Source organism: Heterodontus francisci, chromosome 2, assembly GCF_036365525.1.
Source record: "Heterodontus francisci isolate sHetFra1 chromosome 2, sHetFra1.hap1, whole genome shotgun sequence".
Taxonomy (NCBI): domain Eukaryota; kingdom Metazoa; phylum Chordata; class Chondrichthyes; order Heterodontiformes; family Heterodontidae; genus Heterodontus; species Heterodontus francisci.
In genome coordinates this window covers 49,519,623-49,543,397 of record NC_090372.1, presented here as the reverse complement: position 1 = coordinate 49,543,397, position 23,775 = coordinate 49,519,623, and the positions used below count along the sequence as shown (strand labels likewise).

The following is a 23,775-nucleotide window of genomic DNA, read 5'->3' as shown; positions in this document are numbered from 1 at the left end:
TAGAGAGTTTACAGCAACTTTCATTATGTTAGAAGGCATGGTGTCTCTGTGTCTGGATTAACAAGTTTTCTTCCTCCCCAACTACTTTAATTGTTGTTACCAGACAACAGTTAGTGCAAGGGCAATAAGGTGATAATTAGAAGGTCAAGAGGTACCATCCTTGGATTGGATGAGCACAAGTAAATTATCAAGGAGCAGGCTGAAAAGACAGGACATGACACCTGGTTAGAGGCACAAAAAGGACTATGGGAAAAATACCAGAAGGAGCAGTGGTCTCAGAAGTTTCAGACAAAAATAACATGGATAAACCTTAACGTTGGCCAGAATAATATGCGATTCTTCACCAAAATCTGAAAAAAATGAGTTAAAAAGGTCAAATTTCAAACAACTGGATAGGAGAGACATGGAAAGAATGGGAGCCATCAAAATTTTCAAGGGACAGCATTATACAATCATAGAATGATAGAAATTTATAGCACAGAAGGAGGCCATTTGGCTCATCACGTCTGTCCCAGCTGAAAAACTTAATGCCACTTTCCAGCTCTTGGTCCATAGCCTTGTAGGTTACGGCACTTCAAGTGCATAGAATAGAATCATATGAAGTTTACAGCACAGAAAGAGGCCGCTTGGCCCATCATATCTGCGCCGGCCGGAAAACGAGCTACCCAGTCTAATCCCACCTTCCAGCATTTGGTCCGTAGCTCTGCAGGTTACAGCACTTGAGGTGCATATCCAGACACCTTTCAAATGAGTTGATGGCTCTGCCTTTACTACCCTTTCAGGCAGTGAGTTCCAGACCCCCATCTCCCCTCTAATCTTTCCACCAATCACTTTAAATCTATGCCCCCAGTCACTGACCTCTTTGCTAAGGTAAATAGGGCCTTTACATCCATTCTATCCAGGCCCCTCACAATTTTGCACATTTCAATCAAATCTCCCCTCAGCCTCCTCTGTTCCAAGGAAAACAGACCCAGCCTATTCACTCTTTCCTCATAGCTGCATTTTTCCAGTCCTGGCAACATCCTCGTAAATCTCCTCTGCACCCTCTCTTGTGCAATTACATCCTTTCTGTAATGAGGTGACCAGAACTGCAAGTAGTGGCCTAACTAATGATTTATACAGTTCCAGCATAACCTCCCTGCTTTTATATTCGATAACTCGGTTAATAAAGGAAAGGATTCCATATGTCTTCTTAACCATCTTATCAACCTGTCCTGCTACCTTCAGGGATCTGTGAACATTCACTCCAAGGTCCCTCACTTCCTCTGCACCTCTCAGTATTCTCCCATTAATGGTGTATTCCTTTGCCTTGTTTGACCTCCCCAAATGCATCACATCACACTTCTCCAGGTTGAATTCCATTTCCCACTTTCCCGCCCAACTGACCAATCCATCGATATCTTCCTGCAGTCTATGCTATCCTCCTCACTATCAACCACACAGGCAATTTTTGTGTTTCCACAAACTTCTTAATCATGCTCCTACATTAACATCCAAATCGTTAATATATAGCACAAAAAGCAGGGGACCTAGTACTGAGCCCTGTGGAACGCCACGGGAAACAGCCTTCCAGTCGCAAAAACACCCGTCAACAATTACACTTTGTTTCCTGCCACTGAGCCAATTTTGTATCCAGCTTAGTACATTTCCCAAATATTTTTAAAATGTGATGAGGGTTTCTGCCTCTCCCACCCTTTCAGGCAGCGAGTTCCAGACCTCGCCACCCTCAATGAAAAAAAAATTTCCACTCCTCTAATGCTTCTGCCAATTACTTTAAATCCATGCCCCTGGTTATTGATCTCTTTGATAAGGGAAATAGATCGTTCCTAATCACTCTATCTAGGCTCATAATTTTATACACCTTAATTAAATCTCCCCTCAGCCTCCTCTATTCCAAAGTAAACAAACACACCCTATTCAGTCTTTCCTTATAGCTAAAATTCTCCAGTCCTTGTAAATCTCCTCTGTACCCACACTAGTGTGATCACATCCTTCCTTGTAATGCTGTGACCAGAACTGTATACAACACATTAGATATGACCTAACTAGTATTTTGTACAGTTCGAACATAATCTCCCCACTGTTATATTCTATGGCTGGGCCAATAAAGGAAAGTATTCATATGCCTTCAACTTATCTTTGTGCCCTGCTATCTTGAGGGATCTGTGGACATGTACTCCAAGGTCCCTTTGTTCCTCTACACTTCTCAGTATCCGACCATTTATTGTATATTCCCTTGCCTTGTTTGCCCTCCCCAAACATACTACCTCACTCTTCTCCAGACTGAATTCCATTTCCCACTTTTCTGCACATCTGACCAGTCCATCGATATTTTCCTACAGTCTACAGCCTTCTTCCTGACCATCAAGCAGACAGCAACTTTTTGTATCATCTGCAAACTTCTTACCCCTTCTATGTTTAAGTCTAAATCATTGATTTATACCACAAAGAGCAAGGGACATGGTACTGAGCCCTGCCTAACCCTACTGGAAACAATCTACCAGTCACAAAAACACCCATCCACCATTATCCTCTGCTTCCTGCCACTTAGCCAATTTTGGATCCAACTTGCCACTTTTCCTTGGAACACATGGGCTTTTACTTTTCTGACCAGTCTGTCATGTGGGACCCTGTAGTAAGGGGAAAGAGACGTGTCTGATGCAGGGGCAGCAAGACAGCAGTCGGCACTTGTCAGTGATGTTGAATTTGGCCATTTTACTCATGAATTAACAGAGGTGAGGGGACGCAGTGAGAAGAGACAGTTGCCTGAGTGAGAGACATTTGCCAGAGTGAAGTTGGAAATTTGGTGCACATGGGAATTCGGTGCAGAGGGGGAAAAAGGGGCTCCTTTTCCTATCTTTTTTAGCCTCCAGCAGCTGGTGAGACTTCTCCCTTTGACTCCAAGGTAGGCGAGTACAACTTTCCATTCCTTCAGCTTGAATTATTAACTAATTGACTAAAAAGTATTGTACAGAGATGGCAGGGCCGGTGGTGTGCTGCAAATGCAGCATGTGGGAATCTGTGGAATGCACTGCAATCCTGGACAACCACGTCTGCAGTAAGTGTCTGCAGCTTGCATGACTTCAACTCAGAATTGCTGAGCTGGAGACTGAGATGCAGACATTGCGGAGCATCGTGGAGGGGGAGAGTTACCTGGAAACTTTGTTCCAGGAGGCAGTCACACACCTGAGAGTAGGGAAACCATTAAAGATGGCCAATGGTCAGGGACAGAGGGGTGTGACTGTGAGTGAGGCAGGTAGGGTGAATCAGCAAGTAGTGATGGAGCAGCCTCAGCCTCTGACCTTGTCCAACAGGTACGAGGTCCTTGCTACCTGTGTGGATGAAGAAAAGGACTGCAAGACGGATGAGTGGACTGACCATGGCACCCTGGTGAAAGGTGCCATTCCAGTGGGGGGAATGAAGAGGAATGTGGTAGTGATAGGAGACAGTACAGTCAGGGGGATAGATACTGATCTCTGTTGCCACGATTGGGAGCTCCGATGGCTGTGTTGCCTGCCCAGTGCCAGCCTCGCGGCTGGAGAGGAACCTGGAGTGGGAGGGGGAGGATCCAGTTGTTGTGGTCCATGTGGGAACAAATGACATAAGTAGAACCAGAAATGATATTCTGCTTAGAGAATTTGAGGAGTTAGGTCCAAACTAAAACACAGAACATCAAAGGTAATCATCTCTGGATTGTTATCTGAGCCACGCACCAATTGGCACGGAGTCAAGCAGATTAGAGAACTAAACGCGTGGCTCAAAGAGTGGTGTGGGAAGTTGGGGTTTCGATTCTTGAGGCACTGGCATCAGTACTCATGGAAGAGGGAACTATTCCATTGAGATGGACTACACTTGAACCGGAACTAATGTACTGGCCAATCACATAACCAGGGCTGTGAATAGGACTTTAAACGAACGAGGGGCTATGGGTAAAGAGAAATTTAGAAATCCAAAGAGAGGGGTCAGGGTATCGGAACAGGATAGTGATAGTCAGAGTCGTACAGCATAGAAACAGGCCCTTCGGCCCACCATGTCCATGCCGCCATAATGCCCATCTATACTAATCCCACCTGCCTGCATTAATTCCATATCCCTCCATGCCTTGCTCATTCAAGTACCTGTCCAGATGCATCTTAAATGTTGCTACTGTACCTGCCTCCACCACCTCCTCTGGCAGCTCATTCCAGATACCAACTATTCTTTGTGTGAAAAATTTACCCCTTTGATCCCCTTTAAACCTTCTCCCCCTCACCTTAAATCTATGTCCTCTAGTTTTAGTCACCCCGACCATGGGAAACAGACTCTGGCTATCTACCCTATCTATGCCTCTCATAATTTTATATATCTCTATCATGTACCCTCTCAACCACCTTCGCACCAGGAAAAACAGACCCAGCCTATCCAATCTCTGTTTATAACTCAAGCCCTCCAAACCAGGCAACATCCTTGTGAATCTTTTCTGCACCCTCTCTAGCTTAATCACATCTTTCCTGTAGTGCGGCACCCAGAACTGCACACAGTACTCCAAATGCGGCCAAACCAACGTTATGTACAACTGTAACATGACGTCCCAACTCTTGTACTCAATGCCTCGGCCGATGAAGGCAAGCATGCCATACGCCTTCTTCACCACCCTGTCTACCTGTGTTGCCACTTTCAGGGAACTATGTACTTGCACCCCAAGGTCTCTCTACTCAACAACACTCCCCAGGGCCCTGCCATTCACTGTATATGTCCTGCCCTGGTTTAACTTCCCAAAATGCATCACTTCACACTTGTCTGCGTTAAATTCCATTAGCCAATCCCTTGCCCACTTTCCCAGTTGATCTATATCCAGTTGTAACCTTAAGACAACCTTCTTCACTGTCCGCTATACCACCAATTTTGGTGTCATCTGCAAACTTACTAATCATGCCCCCTACATTCACATCCAAATCATTAATATATATGACAAACAACAGAGGGCCCAGCACCGATCCCTGTGGCACACCACTGGTCACCAGCCTCCAATCTGAAAAACAACCTTCCACTACCACCCTCTGTCTCCTATCAGCAAACCAATTTTGTCTCCAATTGCACTCTGGATCTCATGTGTTCGAACCTTCCGGGCCAGCCTACCTCGCGGGACCTTGTCAAAGGCCTTGCTAAAGTCCATGTAGACAACATCCACCGCCCCTGCCCTCGTCAATCCTCTTGGTCACCTCCTCAAAAAACTCAATCAAATTCATGAGACATGATTTCCCACGTACAAAGCCATGCTGACTATCCCTAATCAGACCTTGCCTTTCCAAATGCATATAAATCCTGTCTCTCAGAATCCCTTCCAATAACTTTCCCACCACTGATGTAAGGCTCACTGGCATGTAGTTCCCTGGCTTATTCCTGCTATCCTTCTTAAATAAAGGCACAACATTAGCTGTCCTCCAGTCTTCCGGTACCTCACCCATGGCTAACGATGATGCAAAAATCTCTGCCAGGGCCCCAGCAATCTCCACCCTTGCTTCCCACAGCATCCGAGGATACACCTGGTCAGACCCTGAGGATTTATCCACCTTAATGCACTTCAAAACCGCCAACACCTCCTCCTTTGTAATGTTGATATGCTCGAGGATATCGCTGATCCCTCCCTTGAACTCACTAGCTTCCATAACCTTCTCCACGCTAAATATAGGTGAGAAGTATTCATTTAAGACCTGGCCCATTTCCCGTGGCTCCACACATAGATTACCACACTGATCCTTAAGGGGACCTACTCTCTCCCTAGCTACACTTTTACTCTTAATATACTTATAGAATCTTTTAGGATTCTCCTTTATCTTATCTGCCAGGGAAATCTCATGGCCCCTTTTCGCCCTCCTAATTTCCTTCTCAAGTGTACTCCTACATCCCTTAAACTCCTCGAGGGACTCGCTTGATCCCAGCCGCCTATACCTGACATATGCCTCCTTCTTTGTCCTGACCAGACCCTCAATATCCCTCGTCAACCAAAGTTCCCTAAACTTGCCAGCCTTGCCATTCAATCTAACAGGAACATGCCGGCCCTGAACTTCTCCTTTCTCACTTTTAAAAGCCTCCCACTTGCCAGACGTCCCTTTACCTGTAAACTGCCTCTCCCATTCAATTTTGGAGTGTTCCTGTCTGATGCCATCGAAATTAGCCTTCTCCCAATTTAGAAATTCAACCTGAGGACCAGTCCTATCCTTTTCCATAACTATCTTGAAGCTAATAGAGTTATGGTCACTGGTCCCAAAGTGCTCCCCCACTGACACATCAACCACTTGCCCAGCCTCATTTCCGAAGAGGAGGTCGAGTGTAGCCCCTTCTCTAGTAGGGCCATCCACATACTGCTTCAGAAAACTATCCTGGACACACTTAAATTCTTCCCCATCTGATCCCTTAGCAGTAAGGCAGTCCCAGTCAATATTAGGGAAGTTTAAATCACCTACTATTACAACCCTATAATTCCTACACTAATCTGTGATTTCCCTACATATATGCTCCTCCAATTCCCTCTGACTATTGGGGAGCCTATAGTATAATCCCATCAAAGTGATCACCCCTTTCTTATTTCCAACTTCTACCCATATGGCCTCGCAGGACATTCCCCCCGATATATCCTCTCTAAGTACTGCCGTGATGTCCTCCCTAATCAATAGTGCAACTCCCCCTCCTCTCTTACCTCCATCTCTGTCACGCCGGAAGCATCGGTACCCCGGAACATTGAGCTGCCAGTCCTGCCCAACCCTCAACCATGTTTCCGTAATAGCTATAATATCACAATCCCATGTACCGATCCAAGCTCTGAGTTCATCTGCCTTACCTGTAAGGCTTCTTGCATTAAAGTAAATGCAGTTTAGCCTACCAGACCTTCCACGCTCCCTGTCCTGCCCCTGCCCAGCCTGCCTACTGGACTTGCTTGCTTTAACCTCTACATTTGACTCAACTATCTCATCAGAGAGACTACTACTTTGGGTCCCACCCCCCTGCCAGATGTGGGCAACTCCCAACAGAATGGGACAGGAAAGGACAAAGAGTTTAACAAAAATTATACATTGACAAATAAGGTCATCGCAGACAATAGAGGTAAAAAAAATGAAATTAAAGTTCCTTTATCTGAATGCATGAAGCATCTGTAATAAGATAGATGAACTAGTGGCATGAATAGAGGTAAATGATCTAGATCTAATTGCCCTTGCCGAGACATGGTTACAAGGAGATCAAGGTTTAGAAATGAATATTGCAGGGTACACAATATTTTGCAGAGACAGACAGAATGGCAGAGCCCTGATAGTAAAGGATGGCAAAAGAACATTAAGAAGGAGGGATCTGGCCTCAGAGATCATGAAGTAGAATCAGTTTGGGTGGAAATTAGGAATAGCAGGAGTCAGAAAACACTGGTGGCACTAGTTTACAGGCCCCCTAACAGTAGTTACATTATTAGACAGAACATTAAATGGGAAATTATAGAAGCATCTAAAAAAGGTAATGTATTAATTGTAGGGAACTTTAATCTGCATATAGACTGGGGCAATCAAATTGGCAACAGTGGTCAAGAAGATGAATTTGTAGAATGCTTTCGTGACAGTTTCTTGAAGCAATACGTTGTAGAACAGACAAGGGTTAAAGCTATCCTAGATCGCATGGTGTGTCATGAAGCAGGGTTAATAAGCAATGTCATAGTAAAAGATCCACTGGGATACAGTGATCATAATACCATTGAATTTCATGTTAAGTTTGAAAGTGACACATTTCAATCACAAACAAGAATCTTAAACTTAAAACAGAGCCAATTACAAAGGTATGAGGGGAGAACTGGTTAAGGTTAATTGGGTAAATAGACGAAGTTATGAAAGAAAATGAATAGTGGGAAACATTTAATGAAACAATTCAAAGGGTTCAACAAAAGTACATTCCGTTCAAAAACAAAAACTCGTCAAGGAAGAACCATCCGTGGCTCACTCAGGAAGTTAAGGAGAGTATTAGACTAAAAGATGAGGCTTACAATGTTGCGAAAAATAGTAGCAAGTCTGAAGATTGGGAGTGTTTTAGAAACCAGCAAAGGGCCACCAAAAAGTTGATAAACAGAGAAAAAATAGAATGAGAGTAAACAAGCCAGCAATATAAAAACAAATTGTAAGAGCTTTTATAAGTACATAAAAAGGAAGAGAGTAGCTAAAGTAGACATTGGTCCCCTAGAGGCAGAGACAGGAGAAATCATCATGGAGAACGAGGAATTGGCAGAGGCATTGAAAAAATATTTTGTGTCTGTCTTCACAGTAGAAGACACAAGTTCCATACCAGAAATAGGCAGTAACCTAGGGGCTGAAAAGAGTAAGGAAATTAAGGATATTGATATCAGCCAAGAAAAAGTATTGGAGAAACTTGAGGGAGTAAAATCTGGCAAATCCCTGGGACCAGATGGCATACATCCTAGGGTTCTAAAAGAGATAGCTGCAGAGATAGTGAATGCGCTGGCTATGATTTTCCAGAATTCCCTGGATTCAGGAATGGCTCAGATTGGAAGTTGGCAAATATTACACCGCTTTTCAAGAAAAGAGGTAGAGAGAAAACAGGGAACTACAGGCCAGTTAGCCTAACATCAGTCATTGGGAAGATGCAGGAAACTATTATTAAAGAAGTCTTAAAATTGCACTTGGAAAAGCATAGTATGATTAGAACAAGTCAGCATGGTTTTACTAAAGGGAGATCCTGTTTGACAAATTTATTAAAGTTTTTTGAGGATGTAACTAGTACGGTAGATAAAGTAGATGTAGTATACCTGGATTTTCAAAAGGCATTCGATAAGGTGCAGATAAAAGATTAATAGGCAAGATAAGGGCTCCTGGTGTTGGGGGTACTATATTAGCGTGGATAGAGGATTGGTTAACAGACAGGAAGCAGAGAGTGGGCATAAAAGATGCATTTCCAAGTTGGCAAGCAGTGAATAGTGGTGTGCCGCAAGGATCAGTGCTGGGGTCTCAGCTATTTACCCTCGATATTAATGACTTGAATGAAGAGACAGAGAGTAATGTATCTAAGTTTGTTGATAATACAAAGCTCGGTGGAAAGCTAAGCTGCAGGAAGGACACAGAGAGGCTGCAAAGAGATATAGACAGGTTACGTGAGTGGGTAACATGGAGTATAATGTAGGGAAGTTTGAAGTTGTTCACTTTGGTCATAAATTAGACAAGCAGAATATTTTTTAAAAGGTGTGAAACTGGTAAGTATTGATGCTCAGAGAGACTTGGGGGTACTCGTACAAGGAACGCACAAAGTTAACATGCAGGTGCAGCAGGATATTAGGAAGGCAAATGGCATGTTGGCCTTTATTGCAAGGAGAGTGGACTACAGGAATAAAGTCTTACTAAAATTGTACAGGGCTTTGGTGAGACCGCACCTCAAATACTGTGTGTAGTTTTGGTCTCCACATTTAAGAAAGGATATACTTGCACTGGAGGCAGTGCAGCGAAGATTTACTAAATTGGTCCCTCTGACGAGGGGGTTGTCCTATGATGAGAGGCTGAGCAAATTGGGCCTATATTCTCTGGAGTTTAGAAGAATGAGAGGCGATCTAATTGAGACATACAAGATTCTGAAAGGACTTGATAGGGTAGAAGCTGAGAGATTGTTCCCACTGGTCAGGGAATCTAGAACATGGGGACACAGTCTTAGGGTAAGGGGGCCAACCATTCAGGACTGAGATGAGGAGAAATTACTACACTCAAAGGGTTGTGAATCTTTGGAATTCTCTACCCCAGATGGTTGTGGATACTCCATCATTGAATACATTTAAGGCTGGGATAGATAGATTTTTGGTCTCGTAGGGAATTGAGGGATATGGGGAGCAGGCAGGAAAGTAGAATTGAAACCCAAGATCAGCCATAATCGTATTGAATGGTGGAGCAGGCTCAATGGGCCAAATGGTCTACTTCTGCTCCTATTTCTTGTGTTCTTGTTCTTGTGTTATGAGCAAAGATATAGTTGGCTTAGGACAGATCACGATGCCAGATGTAAGCAGCAGCATTTTTAAGAGGATACCCAGGTGTAATAGGCAGAATTTTTACACGAATAACAGAACAGGCATAACCGAACCAAGATTTGTGCTAGATCTAACATAAAACAGAAAATGCCGTATTAACACTTCCATACCAACTCAAGTATCAACATTTTATTTCACTGGCACAGAGAGAGGGGACGATAGTAAAGCAGTAAAGAATTCTGCAAAAACATCACAGTCTTTCATCAGGCAAAAGACACAGAGCCTTGGAATCCGAATTAAGATCAGCTTTATAATGCCAAACAAAGCAGGACTGGCTTGTGTGAATTATTACACAGTATTCTGCAAGCAGATAGAAGATATAGTCCACATATGAGCTAGCCGCATGTCAACCTTAGCTCAGTTGGTGGCACTCTCATTTGAGTCAGAACATTCTGGGTTTGAGTCCCATTCCAGGACTTGAGCACAAAAATCAAGGCTGACACTTCAGTGCAGTACTGAGGGAGTGTTGCACTGTCAGAGCTCCCGTTTTTCAGATGAGATGTTAAACCAAGGTCCCAACTGCCCTCTCAGGTGGACGTAAAAGATCCCATAGCAGTATTTCAAAGAAGAGCAGGGGAGTTATCCCTGGTGTCCTGACCAATATTTACCCCTCAATCAACATCACCAAAACAGATTATCTGGTCATTATCACAATGCTGTTTGTGGGAGCTTGCTGTGAGAAAATTGGCTGTCGCATTTCCTATTTCACAACAGTGACTATATTTCAAAAGTACTTTATTGGCTGTAAAGTGCTTTGAAATGCCTGGTGGTTATGAAAGGCACTATATAAATGCAAGTCTTTTTTAAAAACGGATAGCTACAGATCTTCACATGACTCTTGTTTATAAAACTAACAAATTACTTTTGAGTTTACATGGCACATTTAATATCCCTTGTCATACTGCAACACAGAATAATTACATTAAAAAAATAAAGACTGATCCCCAGCATGAAACAAAGGGAAAATGATTTTTTAGGATGATCTTCTCAACACATTTACACAATTAGCAGAAACATTTGCTTGTGACATAAATCTACAGTTGACTCTGATTTGCTTTGCAGCAATGGCTAGGTTGCCTTACTACTGCTTATGCAATATAAACTATATTACACCATTTGTCTACAGTATGTTACATGTGAAATATACACACACATTAAAATTCTTTCAAACTCTACTGCTAAATCAGCTTTTATGTAAATAGTTTCCAAAGCTGAATAAGGGAATACATCCTTATAAAATAGAATTTACAGTACAGAAACAGGCCATTCATCCAATAGGTCTACCTGCCCCAGTGCTTATGCTCCACATGACCTTCCCACTTTACTTCATCTCACACTATCAACATATCCTTCTATTCCTTTCTCCTTCACGTACTCATCTAACTTCCCCTCAAATGCATCTATGGTATTTGCCTCAACCACTTTATATGGCAGTGAGTTCCAGCTTCTCACTCCTTGAATTACTCTTGAAATTTTCTCCAATGGTTTCTCTTCCCATGCCCACACAGTTACCACTGGTGTATACACCATTCCGTCCTTGGCCCCTCTTGCTGTTCGATACAGCAACATCTTCTGTGGTACCCAACTCTACCAGATATACAACTCCATACCAGCAGTGGTTCCAGAATAGTTGTTATACTACTCAAAAGCTTATGTAACACAGATCAAGACCTATAAAACTGAATCCTTCCCATTTAGTTTTTGCTGTCAACTTAATTCAGTTATTTCCCAAACTTACAGGGAGGGTGAGTAAAGCACGACACATGCTTGAAGGAAAAATAAGCCACAGGGTTTGCCCACTGTTAAAATGAAGAAGGTGGCAATTGCAACTTTATAGCTTTCTACAACAGTCAGAAGGCCAGAAAGCCATGATCAGTTAACAATAGAAGACCTTCCATTTATACAGGGCCTTTCAGATCCCAGGATGTCCCAAAGCACTTCACACCCAGTCATTTTCTTTTAGAAGAGTCGAAACTATTGTTGCATAGGCATAGTATACGATTACTTGGTAATCGTAAACAGCAAATGAGATGAATGATAAAATAATCTGTTCTGGTGGTGTTGGAACAAACGTTAGCTGGGACACCCTAGAAGTCCCAGTTCTCCTACAAATGGCATTATGGAATCTTTTACATACATTTAAACAGGCAGATGAGTTATCAGTTAATGCCTAATCTGAAGAAAACACCGACAACAAAACAATACTCCCTCAACACTAAATGGAAGTGTCAGCCTACATTGTGGAGAAGCATTTTTAAAAGCAGGAAAATGAGAAATAGAAAATAAAAAGTAAAATTAATTATGCATTTATACTGTAACTGTAGTATCAGTCTAGAGTTGTTTGGTTTCAAACAGACACTGCAGTAATAGTGTAAATTCTGTCCGTGTCCAGTATCAGTGCCCAACCTGACAACAGACAAAAATAGAGCAGGAGTACCTGGGAAAGGGGGTCTCACTCTGTCTTAGAGTAATCTCAGGACTTGACACCTGATCTACATGCAACAAACTTAGTACCAATGCAAAACCAAAAGCCACATCCCATTAGCAAATAAAAGAAAAGTATATCAACGCTGGAGCCACAGAATGGAGGAAAAAGCAAAAAATAAAATTACAGGCTAAAGATTGTAGGCTTTGGTGCAAATTGGTGAATCTGGCACAAATTGCAACTATTTTGAAAAGTGCTTTTCTCCACCCACCCCCGACACCGAGTTTCAGCTCAAATTCATTTGCTTATCAGCAAATGCAAAATCTGCCATGAGCCAGCACAATCAGACAGCATTTTAAAATGTATTTTTTTAAATGCTTTAAAAAAATGTTCAATATATTTGAAGGGGGAAACTTGGTAAAGTTTTATTAAAACAGCTGAAAATGAGATCATAATAAAATAAGCATTTAAAATCAGCGCCAATCCATTACCTGTGAGTAATCCAACTTTAAAATGACGTCTAAAAAGTGCACAAAACTATTTTCTAGCTAGATTGGGGTACAGTAGTCAATTCCTTAGTTTTTTTGCAGCATCTGTGAAGGTCTGCAAAAAATCCCAATTCACCTTGTAGATGTGGCCAGTTTTATGGGCGGGACCTTATTCGAGCACAATGTTTTTAAAAGATTAAAAGATCATGGAAACTCAAGTTGTGCTGAATGCAATTTAGAGTCATAGTCATACATACGGCACAGGAAGCGGCCATTTGGCCTGTCGAGCCGGCTCTCCGCAGAGCAATCCAGTCAGTCCCACTTCTCCGCTTGATCCCTGTAGCCCTGCAAGTTTATTTCCTTCAAATGCCCATCCAATTTCCTTTTGAAATAATTGATTGTATCCGCTTCCACCGCACTTGTGGGCAGCGAGTTCCAGGTTATCACGACTTGCTGCATAAAAAAGTTCTTCCTCATATTCCTCCTGCATCTCTTGCCCAAAAGCTTCAATCTGTGTCCCCTAGTCCTTGTACCATTAGTTAATGGGAACAGCTTTTCGTTGTCTAACTTATCTATGCCTATCATAATTCTATACACTATTAACTATTAAATCTCCCTCAATCCCCTTTGCTCGAAGGAGAACAACCCCAGCTTTTCCAACCTAACCTTGTAACTAAAATCCCCCATCCCGAGAACCATTCTGGTAAATCTCCCCTACACGCTCTCAGGGACCCTCACATCCTTCCTAAAATGTGGTGACCAAAACTGGACGCAATACTCCAGTTGGGGCCTAACCAGAGCTTTATAAAGGTTTAGCACAACCTCCCTGCCTTTGTACTCAATGCCTCTATTTATGAAGCCCAAGATCCCATATGCTTTGCTAACCATTCTCTCAACACATCCAATACATCCTGCCTTCAAAAATCAATGCATATGCGCCCACAGGTCCCTCTATTCCTGCATGTTCTTTAGAGCTGTGCCATTAAGTATATCTTGCCTCTCCCTATTCCTCCTGCCAAAATGCAACGCCTCATACATTTCAGTATTAAAATCCATCTACCACCTGTCTGCCCATTCTGCTCGTTTATCTATGTCCTGTTGCAAGCAGTTTATATCATCCTCGCTGTTTGCCACACCTCCAAGTTTGGGGTCATCAGCAAATTTTGAAATTCTATTCTGTATTCCAAGATCCAAGTAATTTATATATAGCACTGATCCTGGGGGAACATCATTGTCTACCATCCTCCAGTCTGAAAAATAACCATTTATTTGTGCTTAAAATTCTGCAAAGTTCTATGTTGGTTATATTGATATCAGGGAAATGTGCAGAAAAAGATCAGCACAATCCTGCAGAAACTCCAGACATCTTTTAAGAATATTAAGCTTTCCACAAGGAAGAGGTTAGGTATATTGTATCTTGCATACTTGATATACAGGTAACAACCAGATAGTTTCTAAACAGTGCACATCAAGAAGGCAACATCAACATGCAATCAAAATCATTTTAAACAATCAAAGCATTGCAAATGTATGCTTGTCACATTGTTTTGGTGCAGTGTGACAATACATAAGGGAACCTGAAAGGTTTACAAATGCCTTTATTAAAATATCTGAAACCCAAGCATTGGCTGCAGTTATTAAAATGAGGAAATTACCTAGGATTGTCAGGTTGAGTAATTGACCTCAGAGCAGGTTATGGCCAAAAGCCTACGTCATCAGGTCATAGCTTAAACCTTGAAAGTCTCCTTTAAGCTGACTAATTAACCTTTGCGTGGAAATCACCAGTTCAACTTTCTTCCCCAGCCCCTCATCAACATACATAAACTAGCGGGAAAATTATTATTGTAGCAGACCAATACTAATCTAAGTCCCTGAGCTTAGAAGGTTATACTCTCCATTTTACAATGTAATAGCACAGTTCTTTTTAAAAGTGGAGTTCTTTGGCACAGAACCATATAAAGTCACTTCAGAAGGTCAGGTAGTATCTTTCTGATGTGAAATCCTAAATTTCATATCATTTGAACAGTTCAGTTCAGTGTTCCAAAAATCCAAACAATGCAAGTGCACCTTAGTGTTTTAGGTCAATCTTTCGCAACACCTTGCTTTAACGCCTTGCACAAGGCTGAAGTATAGCCAAAGTCCTGTGGGAAAAAACAATGTATTGACTGCTGCAGGATACAAAACATTACTTCCACAATTTATCAAGAGACTCCCTACAAGTTAGTAATGGAACATTCCCTGTCCTTCAGTTTTTAACCAAACCACATGTTCCACATAACTGACATACACAAAACAACTTTTTTTTTTGTAAGATTACGCAGTATTCTGTTAATACTTAATAAACCTGTTTACCACAAATGGCTTTTTGAAACAACCACAAGCAAGTTCGCTTTAAATTAAGGATGCATTTTAAAGTATTTACACAAGTTTGTTTTCTTTTATGCATAGGCAAAAGACTTAAATAGAGAGAACGTCCCAAAACAGCGTAACCATTTTTAAATGCTTAATTTTACACTCAAGGTCGAATATTAGTGCAGGCAGTTTCAGTATGCTGCACTGCATGGGCATGTTGCACCAATGCAACAATACAAACAACAACTTGCATTTATAAAGCGCCTTTAACATAGTAAAATGTACCAAAGTGCTTCAGAGGAGTGTTACCAAAGAAAATTTAACATCGAGCCACATAAGGAGATAATAGGCAGATGAACAAATGTTTGGTCATAGAGGTATGTTCTAAGGCTCAACTTAAAGGAAGAAAGAGAGGTAGAGAGGTGGAGAGGTTTATAGGGAGGGAATTCTGGAGTGAAGGACCTTAGCAGCCAAAGGCACTGCCCACCAGTAGTGGAGTGATTAAAACTGGGGATGCTCAAGAGGCCAAATTTGGAGAAGCACAGATATCTCAAAAGGATATAGAGGAGATTACAGAAATGGAGAGCGAAAACCCTTGGAGGATTTGAAAACAGCATGAGAATTTTAAAATTGCTTAACTGAGAGCCAATGTAGGTTAGCAAGCACAGGGGTGCATAGTGAATGGGACTTGGTGTGAGTTAGGAAACAAGCAGTAGTTTTGGATGAGCTCGAGCTTACGAAGGGTAGAATGTGGGAGGCCAGTCAGGAGTGAGTTGGAATAGTTAAGTCAAAAGGTAACAAAGGCATGGATGAAGTTTTCAGCTGCAGATGAGCTACGGCAGTAGCGGAGCTGGGTAATGTTACCAACATGGAAATAAGCAGACTTAGCTATAGTGTGGATGTGTGGTCAGCTAGGCAACAGAATTTATAGCGGGGGTCGAAGTACTGGATGTCGGACAAGCAGACTAACAATTGAGACTGTGGACTAGAGCTGGGTGTCGTCAGCGTACATGTGGAAACTGACGCTATGTTTTCAGATGATGTCACCGAGGGACACCGTGTAGATCTGAAATAGGAGGGGGCCAAGGTCAGATCCTTGGGGGACCCCAGAGGTAATGGTGCAGAAGTGGGAAGAATGGTTATTGCAGGTGATTCTCTGGCTGTGATTGGATAGACAAGAATGGAACCAGGGAAGTGATCCAAAGCTCCTTTTACAAGATAAGAAACCTCAGCTAACTTCCGAATGGTGGATCTCACACCCTCAGCAACAATCCACAGTAAACACTGCTGGATTTCCCAAGACTTTTGGCCAGATCTTCCTAGTGGCCAGCCCCAGTGAATCTGTCACATGGATAACTTTAGGGTCACTGCCAGATGTGCGAGATTTACACCATGGGAGCTAGTGTGTGTAAACACAACTTGAAAGCCGTTCAGGACAAAGAGGACTTAATGTGACCTCATTTTAATGGAAGGACAGCATTTGGGTATTCCCCATTCAAGGTGCGCTAGATGGCGCTCAGTTATGGTGCATGAAGCTTTCACTCTGGTGCCTGGTTGGACCTGAACCCCTGAATTCAGGCATTATTTACACAATAACTGCAGTATCAGTGTGACACTGATACCTCCTAATGCCAAGTATATTTTAAAGGGCAATGACCAGATCTTAATTTCAATGATATAGGAGAAACAAAATGTCCCCATTGAGATCATCTCTAAATGGTGGATCAACAGATCTCAGTTCCTTCAAAATATGGCAAATGCAAAGATTTGTTGTACCTATATACAAGTTGCTTTATGGATAACCTGTGACCCTTACTGAAGCAATTGCCTTAAATTCTCATCTTGTCAATACAGATGCAATCCGACATATTGGAGTTCCACCATAACAGTCCAATATTAGTCGCTAAATAACAGTGTACAACCTCGAAACCTCAACTTGGCATTTCTGTTTCTATTCCTTCACTTATAGTTTTAAGAAAAGCTGAAGATACTTCAGTGAAGTTCTTCACACCATCTGCTACAAGCGATACATGTCCTTTTAAGTTTCCAAAGATTAATCGCAATGCCAAGATCTATCATAAAACGTGGACTTTTTTGTCTTTAAAAATGATCGCTGAAAGACTAGAAAAACAATAAGGTTAGCATCAACAAGTTGAACATCTTAATAATGCCCAAGTATATTGAAAATAAGAAATTAGACCAATAATTACACAAAGATTTTTTTAAATTCTTGGTAATTCTCACCTCTGAGAGGTTTGGGATTAACCTGTTTCCGACGTGGCATATTCCAACCTCACCAAAGTGAAGAGGGGAAGAGAAAGAGATGGCGGAAAGGCCGCCAGGCACTGACCAAACACCATCAAAACCACTGAAAGATAAAAACAAATATAAGAAAGTTACATAAAAAGAGCACTTACCGCTCTCCAATATTGCAAAAGGAGGAAGTATAAACCACAAGCTATCTATTTAATGAGGTACAAAGTGTAAAATTGCTGCATTTTTTTTTAGGAAGAGGGGAAAAAAGACCTCTCTCTACAATTATTAACAGAATGTACCTTGGACTAATTCTAAAGCAAAACTTAGAAAAGACTGGAAAAAAGGTTTTAGTGTGTTGGAAAACTAAAACTTTAGGAATCTTGGAACCTTCCCACATACTTCAGTACAAAAAATACACATTAAAAGTTTTGTTTTCCTTCCTCCTCCCACTCCCAAATCCATTCATGAATATTCAATACTGCCAGTTCCACTCTTGTGCATGTCATCACATGGACCAAAAACAAACTTCGCTACAAAATAAAGGCATGTAGGGTAATAAAACAAAACAATGTGTTTATAGTGTTTGCAATGCTCCAAATCATTTTTCAGATTCAAAGTATCAAGCTATCCATCAAAGACAGTGTTTCTTTAGGAGGATAATAGTGGCTGTTGGATATAAGGCACTTTTGAAAAGGAAAATATATTCTTTTGGTAAGAATCAATGGGAAAATTACTCAAGGCCCATATATTTCCGAGCAGGTAAATCAAGGGCAACATTGGTAGAGCTCTTAAATCTGACTATCTGCTCAGTGCTGTCAGCCAATAAACTGTGTAGGATGCTCAGATTAAAGTGATACCATTAAAAAAAATAAAGCTTATCTTCTAAATGTCAATTTGGACTCCAGCTGTGAAGGCACTATAGAGTGCAGAAAAGGTTTACGAGAATGTTTCGAGGGATGAGGGACTTCAGTTACATGAATAAGTTGGAGAAACTGGGGCTGTTCTCCTTAGACAACAGAATGTTGAGAGGAGAGTTGATAAGGTATTCAAAATCATGAGGGATCTGAACAGAATAGATAGGCAGAAACTGTTGCCATGGCAGAAAGGTCGAGAACCAGAGAACACCGATTTAAGGTGGATGGCTAAAGAAGCAATGGCATCATGGGGAAAAACTACTTTTTTTTTTTACACACAGTGAGTGAGTTGCTAGGATCTGCAATTCACTGCCTGAGATTGCGGTGGAGGCAAATTCAATCATGATATTCAATGGGGATTTGGATAATTGTCTGGAGAAATAAATTGCTCAGGACTCGGGGGAAAAGGGAGGGGGGAGGTGGGACTAGCTGAGTTGCTGCTGCGAAGAGCCGACACTGACATAACGGACCGAAAGACCTCCTTCTGCGCTGTAACCATTCTATGATTCTTGCATATAGAGGAGTCTCAAAATTAACCACAAGTTGAAGTAATCATTGTTGGAATCTTTTCTTCCAAAATACATAAAAATAAACTCCCAAGGATCACTGATGGTTTGTTTCAATTTTAAAAATGAAATGGACTCAACAGGTCATGTATCCTGCCAAAATACCTACCACCTATTCCCTCTCATTTTTCCTCAACCATCCATTCATCTTTCTGTCCCCAATCTCACCCTAAGTACTTTAATGTCTGACCTGAAATGAAGACTGATTTCTGCTGTGTCTGGTCCTCCAATAAGGAGATCAAGAATGCTACTATCTGGCAGAGTTAGCCGAGCCTCCAGAGCGCAGCCATAGGTCCAAATGATAATAAAATAATAAATAAGAGCTGGGGATCAGAAAAAGAGTGCAAAAAATCCCTGATTGTTACTGCTGCCTCTTTAGCAAGGCTCACTGCAAAACTGAAGGACCAGGTATTCTCAATCTTAAAAATAAGAAACTCGCTGGAAGCAAGAATTGGCTGTGTTTCCATAGAGAGGGGAACGGTAAAGTAGAAGGTGGCAGAAAGCAGTGGAAATCAGGTGATGGGGTTAAGACAAGAACGAGGGAGGATGTTACACTGAGGACAGAGTAAATTAAATAAACTACAAAGCACAATAGGAATGAGTGGAAATACAGATCAAAGAGGAGGGAACACCAGATTACACAGAAGGAGGGGACAATTACAGTTGAGAAAAGTCAGATCACACAGGATGGGGAAGAGAAGATCACAGGAGGGATGGGGAAGAGAAGATCACAGGAGGGATGGGGGATTAGAGGAGCAGATCATAGGGGGAAAAGAGGATGACAACATTGGCAGGGGAGATCAGAGAAAAAGGGAGAGGGAGGTGAAACTAGGGGAGGTCACACTGGTGGGGGGAAGGTATGATGGGGGAGGGGGATTAGTGGGGGAGGGGAGAGGGAACGAGGGGAAGGAGAGGGGAGACGGGCGGGGAGGGGGGCTAATAGAGGAGGAGGCTAGTGGGGAGAGGGACTGAGGAGGGTGGGGCCTGGTTGGGGGGGGGGGGGGAATAGGGGAAGGGACTGAAAGGGCGCCTGGCCTGACCGATGGCCCCGTTGCCGGGTTCCCGTTGCCTGGGTGCCGGGTTCCTCACCTCCTCCTGTGTCGGAACCGGAGCTAAAGCCGCTGCCAGGCTGCCCCATGACGTCAGCGGAGCTCCCGCCACGCCCCCCGCGCGGGTTGGGGGAGGGGGGAGGTGGGGGGTGCCGCGAGCAGCGACAGCCCCGCCCACTATGAAAGGCGGCTGCCGACAGGCCGAACTCGGTTCCCCCCTTGACAGGGCCCTTCTGCACATACCTCGGAGTGACGGATATCCCGGAGGTTCCTCGCTGTCAGGTCACGTTGTGTCCTTTGCGCACACAGTGGGCTTTCCCATCTTTCCCAGGCACCACAGCACCTCCCCCCACAACGAAAAACACAAACCAGCAGGAAAATACACCGTCTCCGCGCTCGAAATCCCCAGTCCAGCTCTTTCCAAACTCACTAACAAGTTGCGCCCTTTGCCTTTGAGACTGGAGTTGGGTTCTGAGTCACTGACGTACAAACCCCAGCCTTGTGTTTTGTTAAATATATTTGCGATGTGGAAGGCGGAACGGAATCCTCTCAAGGGCACCAGCCAATCGTCGAGACGAATAAGCAGTGCCTTGTGAACCCTGCACAATCTTTCGATCCGGAAGCAATAGGCTGGTGATGGCAGAGACCTTCCGCAGTTCATAAACAAGAGGCGAGGGAGAAAAACAAGTAAATGTGACTCTCGAATTATCCGACTAGAAAACGGGTCGCCTGTTTTCCAAGTCTGCGCTTTCTAAAATCTTGTAACAAACTAAGTTGTTGTTTCCAAACCTTGCTGCAATACTTTATTAGGACAACAATGCATTCAACTTGGATGTTTTGAAAACATCACTTTACCATGTGATTCGAGGAGAGAAAGTTTTTGTTGAACCGTGTATATTTATCTGGGTGATTTTTGCCATAGCGGGTGTGGACAATTTAGAAGTTTCCTGATAACACGTCAGCTTCCGACATGATTGTTAAAAAATTACGAAGTTCTCGCAGGTCCCCTGAAGTCTTGAAGGGAACGTAAAAAAAATAAAAGTTCTCAGTTCTAGCAAAACTTTACCACTCAAAATTCACGTGTAGGTATTTTTCTACTGGAATCACAACATGGGTGGATTCTTTGACTCAGATTCCCCCTTCGGCTGGGAAAAAGCAATCCTGGCCCCGCCACCGCTGATTTCAGTTAAAGCAGCTCAGGCCGGAGAACAAGTCTGAGAGCTGTGTGCTCACTAACTGCAGCGGCAGAGGAAGCTTAATTATAGCAAGCTTTAAATTGACAACAGACTGATAAAGACTACCACAGAGCAAGAATTCAAACTGGAATTCCGTCTTCCTTCCCGTCGGAGGAGCAACTTCAGAGAAATGTTCGGCCATTTTACATTTGCTGGTCTAAATAAGGCCCAAACTCAGCCAAAGCTCAGAGTGAAAATGTCTACCTTTGCGGCCTGGTGGGTGTGTACCCACAGCACAAATAATCCGCAATTTGACAATGTTCGGTTTGTAGACCACAATTATAGTTAATAAAAACAAAAAACGCTGGAAATGCTTATCTGGAGAGAAAACCAGAGTTAACATTTCAGGTCTGTGACCTTTCATCCACAATTGTCACAATTATAGTTTGCTAGTGCAATGAAAACTCGGAGCAAAGGAGAATTTTGAGCACTATAACACTACAATATTCCCTATAGCCTTAAAAGTATTCCCCGTTGTTTGAGTAAAGATAGTCATGTTTACTTAACTTTGCACGTGACTATGATCACCCTGACCAATGAATGTTTGCTGCTGACTATGAGTACAATTGGGAACATTGCAGTACTTTCCTGAATGTGTCTAACAGAAAATTTTTCTACAGAGTGCAGCAATAATGTGCTGGTTTATAGTTGAATTGTACAAGTGCAGTATTATTTTGTTAACAGGATGCCAAAGTCTGTGAGGCATGATTGCAGGTTCGGATATTACAGCTAACTGAGGTATTTAACTTCAATTATAGTGCATGGCATTCCAGCTGTACTAATGCGTTTAGTTATTGCTGTTTACCTACCAGTATAGAGAAGTGCTACCCCAGCTATTCACGAGTGTTTTCCCAAATTTCAGAAGTCCGAATCTAAATCCAATCTCATAAATTGTCCAAAGGTTCAGCCACATTTTCAAATGTTGTGGATAAACATAGGTACCTTATATAGTTGTAAAATAACAGATTATAGATTATAGAGAGAGATACAGCACTGAACAGGCCCTTCGGCCCACCGAGTCTGTGCCGACCAACAACATTTAGACTAATCCTACATTAATCCCATATTCCCTACCACATCCCCACCATTCTCCTACCACCGACTTACACTAGGGGCAATTTACAATGGCCAATTTACCTATCAACCTGCAAGTCTTTGGCTGTGGGAGGAAACCAGAGGACCCGGCAGAAATATGAATAATAGATAATTAAATATGAACAATATTAGAAGGACTATGGTTCATGATCATCTGAACCAAACATGGTAGCTAGACTGAACCTGGAGACAGTAACGAATGGTGTACCACAGGGATCTGTGCTGGGGCCTCAACTTTTTATAATTTATATAAATGACTTAGATGAAGGGACCGTAGGTATGGTTGCTAAATTTGCTGATGACACAAAGATAGGTAGGAAAGTAACTTGTGAAGAGGACATAAGGAGGCTACAAAGGGATATCGATAGGTTAAGTGAGTGGGCAAAGACTTGGCAAATGGAGTATAATGTGGGAAAGTGGGAAATTGTCCACTTTGGCAGGAAGAATAAAAAATAAGCATATTATCTAAATGGTGAGAGATTGCAGAGCTTTGAGGTGCAGAGGGATCTGAGTGTCCTAGTGCATGAATCACAAAAGGTAAGTATGCAGGTACAGCACGTATTTAGGAAAGCAAATAGAATATTATCGTTTATCACGAGGGGAATTGAATACAAAAGTAGGGAGGTTATGCTTCAGCTATACAGGGCATTGGTGAGACCACATCTGGAGTACTGTGTACAGTACTGGTCTCCTTATTTAAGGAAGGGTGTAAATGCGTTGGAAGCAGTACAGAGAAGGTTTACTTGACTAATACCTGGAATGGGCGGGCTGTCTTACGAGGAAACATTGGACAGGCTAGGCTTGTATCCGCTGGAATTTAGAAGAGTAAGAGGTGACTTGATTGAAACATATAAGATCCTGAGGGGTCTTGACAGGTGGATGTGGAAAGAATCTTTCCCCTTGTGGGAGAATCTAGAACTGGGGGTCACTGTTTAAAAATAAGGGGTCACCCATTTAAGACAGAGATGAGGAGAAATTTTTTCTCTGAGGGTCGTGAGTCTTTGGAATCCTCTTCCTCAAAAGGCAGTGGAAGCTGTCTTTGAATATTTTTAAGGCAGAGCTAGATAGATTCTTGATAAGCAAAGGGGTGGAAGGTTATTTGGGGTAGGTGGAAATGTGGAGTAATCAGTTCAGCCATGAACTTATTGAATGGCGGAGCAGGCTCGAGGGATTGAGTGGCCTGCTGCTGCTCCTAATTCGTATATTCGTATGCAATCAGAAACAGAAACATTTTGAAATATACTGACTGACCAGCTGTATATATAAAGCAAAAAGACAGACTAATCCTTTGAGAGTTAAGACCCTTCCTCAAGACAGAAAAATTAAAGAAAATTAAGATCATTTGAGGGTGGAAAA

General features: G+C 42.4%; 1 protein-coding gene across 6 annotated transcripts in view; it reads right to left on the bottom strand.

Annotated features, from left to right (window-relative positions):
• The window catches only part of hivep1 (HIVEP zinc finger 1), a 405,502-nt gene extending 384,784 nt beyond the window's left edge, over positions 1-20,718 (bottom strand). For 3 of the 6 annotated variants that reach the window (XM_068058180.1, XM_068058215.1, XM_068058223.1), the window contains exons 1-2: positions 20,333-20,718; positions 17,549-17,672 (exon numbers count right to left, since the gene is read on the bottom strand). In XM_068058180.1, coding sequence (XP_067914281.1) covers positions 17,549-17,588 — 40 coding nt within the window. In that variant the 5' untranslated portion in view covers positions 17,589-17,672; positions 20,333-20,718. The other 3 variants (XM_068058198.1, XM_068058207.1, XM_068058188.1) reach the window with 3 other exon arrangements.
• Positions 20,719-23,775: the final 3,057 nt, after the last annotated feature.